Source organism: Vipera berus (assembly GCF_964194415.1).
Source record: "Vipera berus genome assembly, chromosome: 4".
NCBI lineage: Eukaryota > Metazoa > Chordata > Lepidosauria > Squamata > Viperidae > Vipera > Vipera berus.
The window spans coordinates 99818768-99833083 of record NC_138206.1 but is presented as its reverse complement, the minus strand read 5'-3'; the positions used below and the strand labels follow the sequence as shown (position 1 = coordinate 99833083).

The following is a 14316-nucleotide window of genomic DNA, read 5'->3' as shown; positions in this document are numbered from 1 at the left end:
AGTTGGTTAAGTGCTGCAGTCCCTGCCATACTTGCCTCGGATCGTTGTTCGCTAAATGGTTCTCCACCTTTTGTTTGTATTGTTGTTTTGCCATCCTAATGCCTCTTCTGAGATTTGCCCTGGCCTCTCTGTATCTGTCCCTGTCCCCCGCCTTAAAAGCAGAATCCCGGGCTTAGATAAAATTAATTATCTAATTTTAAATTAATTTTCTAACCAATTAAGACTGTCTAAAGTAGTCTTAGGGTTTTGTTTTTTTGTTCTTTTTTATTTTTTATTATTATTTCTTCAGTGGTGAGAAAGAAAAAGAGGACTTGGATGAATTCTGGACATCCAAACTCCCTAAAACAATTAAAATTTGACAAACCTGTATCTGGACCTAACTCTGTGCTACTAGATAGAGAAGTTTCATTTATTGCAAATAACCAATTCCTGCCTAGGAATCTAGTTTAGGAATCAGAATCAGAATTAGAAGCAGAGATTTTTTTAAAAAAGAACCCAAGATATGCTGCTTCTCTTCCCTTATAGAAGAACTTCTCTGTTCAGGTAATCCTTGACTTAGGACCCCAGTTGAGCCCAAAATTTCTGTTGCTAAGTGAGACAGTTGTTAAATGAATTTTGCCCCATTTTGTGACCTTTCTTGCCACAGTTGTTAAGTGAATCACTGCAGTTGTTAAGTTAATTCTGTGGTTGATAAATGAATCTGACTTCGGCATTAACTTTGCTTATCAGAAGGTCACAAAAGGTGATCACATGAGTCTGGGACATCATAACCATCATAAATAGGAGTCAGTTGCCAAGCTGCTGAATTTTGATCACGTAACCATGGGGATGCTACAATGGTCGTAAGTGTGAAAAACAGTCATAAGTCACTTTTTTCAGTGTTCTTGTAACTTTGAATGGTCACTAAATGAACTGCTAGAGAGAGACGTTCCCTTAGGATGGGCTCCAGCACGACTCGGAAAGCTCAGAAGACAAAGCCTCTGATTCCGGAGACTGACCCAGATTGGATCCTGCAACATTATCATTAGACTAAATGAACTGTTGTAGGTTGAGGACTACCTGGATGCATCTAATTCCTCCTTTATAGGACCTTTTCAGATGTTGGTGAACCAATCCTTTTAATGGCTGATAATAGATCCTTAATACCTCTGTAAATAAGTCACCTTAATGACAAATTGTCATGTATTTCATTGGCTATTGAATTATACTCCATGGATAGAAAATTCCCGGGAATCCCTCTTTTGTGAGTCAGGCTTCTTAATATAATGCTATTTCTTACAGGCAACTCAAGTTATATTTGTCGTTCTGAATAATGGCATATTCTGAAATGGGATTCGTATTTTTTTAAAAAATTAATTATGGGTAATTCTTCAGCAAAGTTGCCGCAGCACTGAATAAATGAATGGTAGTTACACCCAGTCCCTGAAATTATAGCTGTTGCAGTTACGTGATCCAAATTTGGGTGCTTGGCAGCCCATCTGCACTTACAACTGCAAGGGTGTTTCAGCTCCCCCACCTATCTCCCTGTAGCTATACCTCCACTCTGCTGTCCTAGACTCCACTTAGCCCTTCTGTCCTGCACTCCGCTTACTCTGCTGGCCCCAGCTGACTTTATTGTTTATTCCTCCCACTACTGACTACCTTTATTTCCTTGACTTTGCTGTGGCATATTCTGGTCTCCCAAGTGGATTTAGTAGGTATGGATTAATTCCTAAGTCTTAGGGACATTTGTAGGATTTAAAGTTTCATTCCTTTTCAGTTCCACTAATGCTAACCATCCCTTCAGATTTAGTAGTTAACTTCCCTTTTTTTCACAATAAATTTTATTCAGAAAGTTAAATTACGTAATAATTTATGTAAAATATTTTTTTTAAAAAAACAAACAAAATTAGAGATAACATTAAAAGAAAAAAATGTGTATTAGACAAAACAAAGAACAAAAACATACACTATACATTGTCCCTGCCATTGAATATTGATTAATACATTGCCACAACGATAGCTTCCCCCCCACTGGCAAAGCAGGCCCAGAATTTATGAACTTCATCTATTTGCAACCAGTTTGACGTGTCATTTATCAAATATGTATGTATGTGTGTTTGTATGTATGTAGTTAACAGGTTAACAGGTAAACGAACAGCAAAATTAAACTTCAGTTCATTTTGTTTTTCTCCTAGAAGATGCCTGCCAACAGACAACATTTAGAACACAATTTCGTGTTCTAGAAAGTTCACTTGGAATGATTGAATTGATATTTTCCAGGAGAAAACAAGAATGTTCTGAATCAGGATATGGAATTTTACACATAATTATTCAGTGTGATGAGTTCTTTTTTGCATATTAGATTCTTATACAGATTTTATTAAATATTATCTGGGGAATCTGCTATTGCATAAAATCCAATTATTACATGAATTTTGAGTCAGTGATTAATTCTTCAATCCAGTTAGATCTGATTTTTCCTGGACAAGCTATCACACAATTCTTTTACTTTAAATGTTGCTTGGATTACCGTAATTCATGGTGGATAATTATGCTTTGTACTTTTTGTACTACTCAAAATGTATACTACTTATACATTTTGGTTATACCTATTGGACAATAGTAGCTAATAGTAATATAGTAATATCCTACAAATATTACTATTATTATTTTACATTATACGATGAGATTTATTTACATATATTAAGTTTTTGTTTTTATATTTAAATTAATTCTGTTTCTGTAGACTTTCAAAGTAACAGATGAAATCCCTGTACCTGTAATGGATATCTTGTGTGGCTGTTTAGAATATAAAACTGTATTGGATGTGGTAGTCAATGCATTTTATATCCGAGATGGAAAAAGTTGCCTCTTTTCTGAGCGTAACATGTATATTGGTAAGTATTCATTTATAGAGAGAGAATATAATAATGCTAAGAAAATTTGTCCAAACTAAAATAAGCAGTGTCCTGAAGATACCAATTTGTTTTTAATTTCCCTTGGTACTTGCTGTAAAATTAATTATACTAATACCCTTCCAACCTATGATTCTATGTTCTAGTAACTGTGAATGTTATTCTGTGACACTGCTCACCATTTTCTATCAGTTGTTGGCGCATTTATCTTCAGAGCTAGTAGATGTTTCAGCACAGAGTTGCCCAGTGAGTTTTGTCATCAGTTGCAGCTTCTAGTTCTCTTGGCTGGATTTCACACTGGGCTTTCACATTTTTTTGTAGTGCTTATGTGGTCAACCTTGAGGTCTCTTTCCAGATTCCAGCACATTGTAGAATAACTGACAAGGCAAATGGCAGTCATGCATTCTGATGATGTGTCTCATCCATTTTATCTGGGACTGCTGGTGGACTCTACATGATCCAAGACCTCCAGATAGTCTTGCCAATGAATTCCAAGGATGGAGCAGAGAGTGTTCTTGTGAAATTTCTCCAGTTGTTTGAGCCTTAAGTGCAGAGTGCAGGACTTACATCCATATAAGAAAGAAAGGACAATGACAGCTCTGTAGACTTAGCTTTCTGGAGATGCAGATGTTGTATTGATTGAGCACTGTAGTACGCAGCTGCCACAGTGTCTGGTTGATCTTGCTGATCCTGGAATCAATTTCTTTGTCCAAAGGCCCATTACTCTAGATGATGCTTCCCAGGTATTTGAAGCTGTTTACGTTTGTCAGCTGGGTGTTATCAATAGTAATTTTGTTTTGTTCTGTTGGGCCAAATAAAATACTTCAGTTTTGTCCAGGCTGATAATCAGACTGAAGAACATAGCAGCTTCTGAGAATTTGTTCAGCATCAACTATAGTTTGCTGCCTTTGTGCACCAGGAGGGTTGCTTAAATGATTGCATGGGGGCATTTTGTGCATTCAAGCCGTGAAGCTCAAGGAGAGAGCTGTCCAATTGGTAAATGATGTATACTCCCTTCTTCAGACCTTCAACACCATGACATCATGTAAGCAAAGAACAGATTGAATAGGACTACAGTTAACATCTAAAGATGATACAATGAACATCCCTTTTTAAAGTATCAAATGCCTTTGTCAAGTCAATGAAAGAATAAAAAAAAATGTTTTGCTTGATGCACGTCTCTTAGATTTGCCTCCTGGCAAATACCATATCTGCTGTACTCTGTTTTGGTGAAAGCCACAGTATCCTTTGGGAGGTTTCTTTTCCAGACTGTGACAAGTCTCAGTCCTGCAAGTGACAGGAGAATGTGGGTAAAGATGGACAACAGTGAGATACTCTGCAGTTTCCACAGTATGATTTACTTCCCTTATTTTTATAATGAGCCACAAAAAGCATCATGGAAATCGTCAGGTATCTCCTCTATGGGCCAAATATCTTCTGAGATGTCTTTTGCCAACAAAAATATATTGTAGAAATACTGGTGTTTAGAAGATATATTAACAGAACAGAATAACAAAATAACAGAGTTGGAAGGGACTTTGGAGGTCTTCTAGTCCAACCCCATGCCCAATCAGGAAACCATATACTATTTTAGACAGTTGTCCAATCTCTTCTTAAAAATCTCCAGTGTTGGAGCATCCAAATTCTGAATTAACCAGATTCCACTGGTTAATTGTTCTAACTGTCAGGAAATTTCTCCTTAGTTCTGTGTTGGCTCTCTATTATCTGTCTACCTACCTACCTACCAACCAGTAACAGTTGTAATATATAGGTGTGTCAAATACAATGTGCAATAATGAAAAAAATAAGATGTGCAACATGTCATAATAACATAAACCATCAGTCTTTTGTACATGTGCCCCAACAGTGGATATATGAATATTAAGTCATGCACTCTGTGTTATGACATTGTGATGAATTTTATCATTTGCCTCATTTCCACTCTTGGATACCTATATTTGTTGAATTGTAAGAAATGTTAGTAAGAAATTTTAGAGTAGAAATCTTTAATAAGCATAATTATTCACTTTGTCTTGAATATTAATGTATGTGTCTTTTCCAGTTATTTGTTATTTGGCTACTTTTCGACTAGAGGAACTTGGACTTCAGCGGTTCAGCAAAATCATCAAATCAATAGATGCTGCTAAGATATGTAAGGTAATTAAAATATTTGCATTTCATTGGAATTAAATAAAAATAACCCAATATTCTTGGATTTTAAGTTATATTGAATTTTTTTGAATATTTTAAATAGTGAATGACTGTTCAAAGCTGCTACTTCTAGTACTTATCTTGCATTTGCAGTGGACAAGTCTTCGAGTCTTCTGAGAATTTGTTCAGCATTCCTCATATACTACAAAGCTATAAATATACAGTATTCAAAATTTTAAAAAGGCAAGTTATAAAATTAATATATTTAGGACAACACAAGGTTGGCATCCATTGCTAAATGATGAGGCATGGCTTATAGACTGTAAGATGCTAAGGCAAAGCCAAATCAAATGTATTCCTTAGCACCATACATAAAACCACTGTAACTACATTGGAAGAAAATCTAGGTATTGACAACAATTGAAGATTATGCTACTTTATAATGAAGGCATTATTTATCCACTCAGTAAAAAAGAAATAGTAACTACTTTATTTTCATTGTTTAGAATCTTTCAAATAGTTGGACTACAGCACACCATGGTTGCCGCTATTAGCCTACTAGATCAAACCCATATGGCAGAAACAAAATTTGTAAAGGAGTATGGAAATAGATTTGAAGAAAGTGTACAGCAGTTGTTACAAAAACATCAGCTTAAATCAGAAGGGCAGGAGGGGATGAGGAAAAAACTTTGGATTGGCCCACAACTTCTTCAGGGAAGAGAGGGGAGAAAGAGAAACTGCCAAGCTTTCAAGATTCTGTTACTGTAGCTTATATCAATGAACACTTCTAATATTTCTAATAGTGTCCGTTTCCTGATCTGGTCTTCATCAAAGGGCAGATAAAATGAAATGTTCCAACTCGGACTACCATGGGCCCTCAAAATTTTCATTTGAATCTTGGAGGATCCTTTAATAAAATCTAAAATTATGAGCTGAAAGAATTACCCTCTTATTCTAAATGAAGAAATTGCTTCAAATAGCAGAAGCTCATTAAAACCAACTGCATAAAATACTTTTCCCTTTATTGTTCTAACAAGTTTCAGATTTTTCTCAAGAGAAATTGCTGATTATTCATTTTTATTGTATTAAAGGCATATTGACTTCTCACATTGAGCCAGATAGAAAGCTGCAATGTTTTTTTAATACTACTTAAGGGAGGTGACAGTTATGACTTTTGCCAGTTTTTTTATTTTTCATCCTGTGACTGCAATTTTTTGTAGGAAGATGGGTTGAAGTCTGCACTGAATTCATATGCATTTTTCTGTAAATTTTCCTAACAGACATTTGTATTTGCAATTTTACTTAATGTATCCAATAATCTTTGACTTACGTATTTTTGTACTTCCCTTAAAATGAGAACTACATTGCAGCATACTGTACCAAGAAATGTATGTTCATGTGGTACTTTGATTTTATGTGAAATCAAATAATGCATACTAAAATGCAAGCCTATACAATTAGTCTCTGGGTTATGACCTTAAATGGGACTGGAATTTATGTTGTTCAGTGAACATCTTTGCTGCGTAGCAACAGCAGTCCTGGCAGTCTTGGTTGGATTGTGTGTTAGGAAAGAATCTTACACTTTTCATGTCTGAACTCTGATTTCCCTTACTGCCTCGTCCCCTCACCCACTTTCTCTGCTCTTTTGGCTGTTCCACACTTTGCCATATATCCCTGTTGGCTCCTGCTGACACCACTAATGGACTTCTTCTGTCTTGTACAGAATACCAAAAAGTCCACATTGTTTAAAGTGTACTGACAAATACTCATGGCAGTCTTCCCTATCACAATAGCAACACATCATTTTCTCATTGCAACTTCCCACCATTGCTATTGCTGTCTATTGGAAAACTCCAACACTGGAGGCATTTCATTTCGTTCAATCCTTGTATTTTGTTATTATTGTGATGATAAGAACATCCATGGTGTTTCGCAGTTCTTTGTACCAGACTGTACACTACACAGTATGCACAATTATTACGCAAGTTGTATTTTGGAGAATTAATTTTCTTCCTACAGTGCTCTCGATCAACCTGAATATTTAAGAAAGTAAAAGTGAGGTTTTGGCTTAGGAGAATATCTTATGTGTGCACAATTATTGGGCAACTATTAGTGTGCAGAATTATTATGCAACTAAATGAAAAATGAAAACTTGTCCATCTCACTTATTTACTTGCATCTGTTAAAGTGAGAATAAGTTAAAATATACAAATAAACATTTCTGATATTTTAAAAAAATCAATGATCAATATAGCCACCTTTCTTTTCAATAACAGTCATAAGCCTTCCATTCATGGAGTTTGTCAGTTTCTTGATCTTTGGACGTATCAACGTTTTGTGCAGCAGCAACCACAGCCTTCCAGATACTGTTCAGAGAGATTTGTTTATTTATTTATTTATTTGGATTTATATACCGCCCCTCTCCGAAGGCTTAAATGTACTGTTTTCCTTCACTGTAAATCTCCCGTTTAAGAAAGGCCCACAAGTTCTCAATAGAGTTTAGGTCGGGTGAGGAAGGGGGCCATGTCATTATAATAGAGCCTTGGTGGAGCAGTGGGCTAATGCCTCCTTAAGTAACACCAGCTGCCTGCAATTAGTGCAGGTTCGCATCCCACCAGGCTCAAGGTTGACTCAGCCTTCCATCCTTCTGAGGTAGGTAAAATGAGGACCCAGATTGTTGGGGGCAATAAGCTGACTTTGTAAAAATGCTGCTGGGGGGGGCGAAAGCCCTAATAAGCAGGCATATACATAGAAGCACATTGATTTGTGCTTCTTAGATTGTAAGCCGCCCTGAGTCTTCGGAGAAGGGCGGGATATAAATTGGATTAAAAAATATATTATTTCAACTTTAAGGCCTTTACTAAATTTGCCATTTTGACTTATTTGTCTTGTTCGTTGGTGGTCAGGTTTCAGCCTACCTTATCTTGGCCATGTTTCTGAGTATTGAACACCTTGTACTTCTGGGCACTCCAGGTAGGTTGCAGTTCTGGAATATGATAGCACCGGTGGATAATTGGTTCCTGGTAGCTTCACGTTTGATTCTTCTCAAATCTTGCATCTTTTTTTCTCAACACGTTTCTTGCGACCCTGTTGAGTACCGTATTTGCAACAAAACATTTGATGCTTCTGTAATCACACCCCAATATCTTAGCAGTTTCAAGCGTGTTACATCCCTCTGAAATTTTCACAATGTTTGACTTTTCAGTCAGTTAAAACTCTTTTTTGGCCCATTTTGCCTGAGGAAAAGAAGCTGCTTAATAATTATGCGTACCTTGATATAGGGTGTTGATCTCCTTAAGCCACACCCTCCTTCATTACACAAATGCACATCACCTGACATGCTTATATCCACTAATCATTGAAGTTTATAAAGCTTGGAGGTGGAAAATATGTATGAAAATGATGATATGGTCAAAATACTCACTTGCCTAATAATTGTGCGCACAATGTATTTTGGAGGGCCTGAAACTAGAGCACGGGTGTCAAACTCGCCATGTCACGTGACATATCGTGACTTTTTTTTTGCATTGCCGGAGCTGGGGTGGGTGCAGCCTCCATATGATGCAACTGGCCTGCGGGCCGGCAGTTTGACCCCCCTGCTCTAGAGCATATTTACAGAATACAAATATGGAGGAAAGTGGAATTTCCAAAATAGCCATCTCCTCAATTCTGATGGAAAATACCTATGATCGTATCTAGTGCTCTAGGCAATATCTCAATAGAAATTATGAATAGGTTATTGGTGAAAATAGAAAATGTGATCTGATTTCAAGGCAAATTATTTTTTTGATTAAGCTTCTTTCATTGATGCATCGAGTCTTTTCAGTTCCTTAGGTTCTTTTTCAATGTGATGAATTTGCAAACATGGATAAAAGATGAATGGAGTCAGATTTATGATTCGGTTTATGTAAATGAAAATTGGATTGAACCACTGCAAAGGTAAGAGAGTAATTGTAAACATGCTTTCTTAAGTAACTCGCAATACATTGTCAGGACATATTTCTCAAAAATGTGCATGATTTGCTGTTTGAATGGAACTGCATCTTAAGTAATACTGTTCATTTGAATCTCTAGTTAACTGAGATTGGAACTGTTGTCCCTTTTGTGTAAATTCTGTGATGCACGTAACAACAAAATCATGTAGTTTCAGTTATATTAACCAATTTTGAACTCATTGTAAGAGCTTTTTCAAGATTTTTATGATTCTGTTTCACTCTGATAGAAAAGAAGTAGTATTAGAGATAGTACCAAGATCACATGAAGTATTAGTATCACTTTATATTGCACTGATAAGACCACACTTGGAATACAGTGTTCAATTTTGGTCATTCTGATACAAAAATGATGTTGAGACTTCATAAGGAGTACAGAGAAGAGCAATAAAGACAATTAGAGGACTGGAGGCTAAAACATGATGAACAGTTGCAGGAACTGGGAATGTAGTCTAACAATCATATGATGGCAAAATGGTCTCTAAATTCTGCCACGGCACACACTTCTCCAGTAAGCAACCAAATCAGAAGGATCATTTATACAGTTTATTATTATGATAAAGAAGGTTCTCTATGAAAGAAGCCTTGGAATCCTTGAAATGTATGTACTTAATAAAGCAAATACAATATAAAAGAAAACTTGATTGGATGGAGGAAACCATCCTTTCCAATTACGTCAGAACATTGGTCAGTTTGCTAAACATCCCATAATATTAAGCATGACCATTTGAATGAGCATCATATTAAAAGTAGAAAAAAAATAAAAAAATGAGGTAAGACGTCATGGGTCCGATAGAGTCCATTGTAAAAAGATTGAAGCAGTATATAACAACTGAATAACAACTGGTTACTTTATACAGATATTGAATAACCATGCAAATAAAGCGTGGATTTATTCCAAATGACAAGTAATTATTATAGTTCAACATGTATTGGACTTCCAATCTAAATATTTAAATTCTATAAAATAACTAAAAATGCTTATGCTATATTATTAAGCAGATGGAACCCAAAATACAAAATAAAACTATTTTTATTTTGCTTGTTTGTTTGGCTTCCTGGAAGATGGCAGCCAAAAATACAGGAACTGATCAATCAGCTCGATAATATTGCAGATAAACACACTACTACAACTTTAAAGAAGACTGAGCCAAATGAATTTAACTTGACAATCCCTAATCCACGAGCTATACTGATTCCTGAGCAAATTCCACAACAAGAGAAAACAAAACCTGTGAGTTCTGTATTTTTCTATGCCAAAAAAGCTTGATTAATTTTTGAAACTGTTTGAATCCTACGCTTCAGCTTTAGAACACAAATACTTTGTAAAACAACCTCCTACAACTTGGATTTCTTCTAGGCCCAGAAAGCTACTATCTCTAAGCAATGATGATCTAATTTTAGAGGATGTGTTGAAATAATTAAGCATGCTTAAATAATAAATTAGATAATGTTAGAATATTTGAAAACAATTACATTAATGGAAAAACTAATTAATTTTATTAAACTAGTAAAAAATGTGCAAATGCAACTATTAAACTATATGTAATAACTTATAGATTAATAATAAAAAAGGAAAAGAGAGAAATAATGTCTGTAAATGCATTATAAACTGAACAATTCCAATAATTGTATTGTGTTATTTGAAAGTTTTTTTCTTGTCCCTTTATCCAAACATGATACCCATACTATACCTTTAAAGTGGTGCTTGAAAACTTGCAAATCCTGAATTTTCAATAATCCTCCATAAACATGACTAAAATGTGATGTTTTCCGTACAAATCCTAAAGTTATATAAAAAATCCAAATAAACAATGAGTCAAAAACTTATTTGTTCCTGTATTCACTGAAGAAAATTATCCAAAGCTACATATTTCTATGTGACAAAAATATGTGGATCTTTGCTTATGATAACTGGTATGTTTCCCCCCCTCCTCCAATTACCACAAATAAATGTTTCCGGTTGATCAACTTGGAGGAATATTAATCCCCTCCTCCTTACCCAACAGCTTTAACTCGGGGATGTTGGTGAGCTTCTTTGCATGAAGTACCTGTTTTAGATCCTTCCACAACATTTCTATAGGATTAAGGTCAGAACGTGGACTTAATCATTCCAAAACATAAACTTTTTTTTCTCTTTGAACATTCTTCAGTTGTGTGTTTGGGACATGAGGATTTTGGATCATCTGGCATATAACTACTTTCTCTTGAACTTCAAGTTGAAGAGATACTCACTGACAGATACCCTGACCTTTTCCTGTAGAATTTGCTGGTACAATTTGGAATTCATAGTTCCATCAGTGATGGCAAGCATCCAGATCCAGAAGGAGCAAAGCAACCCTAAACGTTGATACTGCCATTACCATTTTTCACACATAAATTAAGCTTCTTATGCTGAAATGCAGTGTTTGCCTTTCATCAAATGTAATACTTTTCATTCAAGCGAAAAAGGTCTATTTTGGCCTCATCTGTTATTGAACATTCTCTTTTTTTTGTTATTCAGAACTTTTTTTGGAATGGTAATAGCAGGCACACAACAGCTAAAATCTGGATTGGCAATTGTCTTGAATGTTTTTCATTTGTGAGTAATCTTCCTGACTATACAATGATGGACTTTAAATTGTTTGGAAATGGCTTCATAACCCTTCCCAGATTGATGGGCAGCAACAGTTGCTTCTCTACGATCATTGCTGATGTCTTTCTTCTTTGGCATTGTGTTAAGACATCTCAATGCTGGAGACCAGGAAATTCCTAAAATTTCGGCTTTTATACAAGCAGTCACACTTGCTGATGATCAACTGATCAAGGGCACTTGATTAGTAGCACCTGGCTGCTACTTAGGCTATTCATACTATGGAAGCTGTAAGGCAGGGGTGTCAAACTTCCAGCCCATGGCTGGTTGCATCATGCAGAGGCTGCACCCACTCCAGCAAGTTTGACACCCGTGGTGTAGGGGTATACTTAGTTTTTCACACATGGCTTCACCATTTTGGCTTTCTGTTTGTAAAATAAATGATGACTTGGTGTAATATGTGTTTTTGCTCATCAGAGGTTGTATTTATCTACTTTTAAGAACTGTTAATGACCAGATGCTTTTTACTATGTCCTAATACGTAAAACTATAGACCTTAAAGGGGATGTAGTTTCTTTTTCATGTGACTGTACGTTTAGTTGAGATTCTCTGGGCAGTAACTGAACTAAAAGTATGTATAATAAACTTGGTTGTTTTTAACTTGAGCAGGGGGTTGGACTAGATGACCTCCAATGTCCTCTCCATCATCATCATCACCATCATCATTATTTCAACGCTGCTAACATTGGATGTTTTTGCTTTGACAACTAATTAATATTAATCACTTAATGAAACATTTAAAAATTATAACTTGTAAATCCTTCAGTTGTTCGGATTATAGCTTTTCATTTTTTTCCTTTTGGTCTATTTCACTTTCTGTTTATATTTATTAAAAATGTTCAATAAAATTTTAAACATATTTAATATTTAATACATAGTTTTATATTATATTTACTTTTTCCATTTCATTTTAACACAATATATTTAATATTTTGATAACTAGTTTTATTTTACACCTTAAGACATAAAACTTACTATTTTAAACATCCATAGCTGCTAATTTTTGCTGTTCAGCTTTACTATTTCTGTATTTCAACTTTTATCAGCCATTGCATCTCTGAATCAGTTTTTTAAAAATTGCTTTCTAGAGATACTGCTGGGTTGGTTTTTCAGCATCAATGTATTGAAGTTTCTTTTGTTTGTTTAATGCAGATTACTTATCAATGAAATCTAATTGCATTTAGAGGCAATTCTAATTCGAATGAAAAATATTAATTAGTTCAGTATCATTATCTGGATTACATAGAAGATTAATTTACATTCCTGCTACAACTGAATAGTAGATAGTTATTTGGGAGAGTTGTGAAGCTTCCATTGTGTTGTCTGAGAGTGGTGGTAAACCAACTTCTACCAGTATTTCCTCCCCAAGTACATGTGGGCTGCGAATTAGCTGATCAGTCCCCATGTAGAGTTGATCCAATTGCTGTTACCATTTAAGAAGTTTTTATACTTACTCATCAACAGTATTAGTGAAAGAAAGAGGTACATAGCTACAGTGACTTTTGTTCCTACAGAATACAAGTAGGACAGGCTACTCTATCATTAAGCAAAGTGGTTGCTAAGTGGGAAATCATGTGACCACAACTGTGCTTTCCTTTTCTCTATTCCCCCTCCCTCCTGCTTTGGAATGCTCACCCTGGCACTGGGATAGTTAGCCAAAAGGTGATTATTGTTTGCATTTGTGTTCATTGGAGGGAAAACGATTACAAGCATTGGGCTTAACGTTATTTTTTTCAGCATCATCATATCTTTGAATGCTTGCCGAATAAAGCTGTTGATAGTGATGACTATAGATTTTGTCTGTGTATTTATGCTCAGATTCCCAAGAATACTTACAAACCACCTAGAATGAAGCAGCATCTAGAAAGAATCAGACTGAAGAATCGCCAGAAGGCGGAGGCAAGTTCAGTATTTTAATTTGTTTACTTCACTATGTTTTGTGGAATTTTTCTATCCTTATTTGTTGCATTTTGAGATATCTGTGGTTTCCAGGGAATTGCTGAGGTCCTCATTGTGTCATAATTAGCTGCTTGTATTTGAATAATTGCTTTTCAAGGTTCTGCTCCAGATTCCTATTTATGTGATAGTTGATTAAACATTTCTGCTATGTACTTTTTTGCCGTTCATAAAAAGGCTAATGTCAGCCAAACAAGGAGGCACTTAGCTGCCAAAATTTCACTTTAGACAGCTAAGGCAACAAATTGGGCAAGCAAATGGTATGAGAATGTCTGTCCACTCTAGACAAGTTCATCATCATGGGAATTAGATTGTTCTCCATGCAGAGAATATGACCTGCAAGTTGGATACTCTTTTGGAGCACATCATCATTATTAATATGGTCGAAATAGCAAATCTTTAGGATTTAGCAAAGCCATGTTTATTGGAAGATATTAAGACTCTTGTTAATACTTGCTGAAACCTTCCAAGTTTCACTGACTTTAATTGCTGCCAGGATCACTATAGAGGTGAGCAGAGTTTTAAGTTTCAGTGATATTGACAAGGAGAACCAGGTTTTATTCATCTTCTGGAAAACAACTGTTGCTTTTACAATGTGGCACTTAATGTTTGTCTTAATGGGCAATTTTGGTCTTAATGCAGCAGCTTGATCATGGGTATAAGTCCTTACAGATAGTAATGTAGACTG

General features: G+C 35.5%; 1 protein-coding gene across 1 annotated transcript in view; it reads left to right on the top strand.

The window, feature by feature from the left end:
• CFAP99 (cilia and flagella associated protein 99) overlaps nucleotides 1-14316 on the top strand; it is a gene marked incomplete at its 3' end in the record, with an annotated part of 51523 nt that overhangs the window by 12029 nt on the left and 25178 nt on the right. Inside the window, exons 3-7 of the mRNA XM_081326984.1 lie at nucleotides 2729-2879; nucleotides 4960-5054; nucleotides 8875-8987; nucleotides 10106-10274; nucleotides 13491-13571. Coding sequence (XP_081183110.1) covers nucleotides 2729-2879; nucleotides 4960-5054; nucleotides 8875-8987; nucleotides 10106-10274; nucleotides 13491-13571 — 609 coding nt within the window. The remainder of the gene's footprint in view (nucleotides 1-2728; nucleotides 2880-4959; nucleotides 5055-8874; nucleotides 8988-10105; nucleotides 10275-13490; nucleotides 13572-14316) is intronic.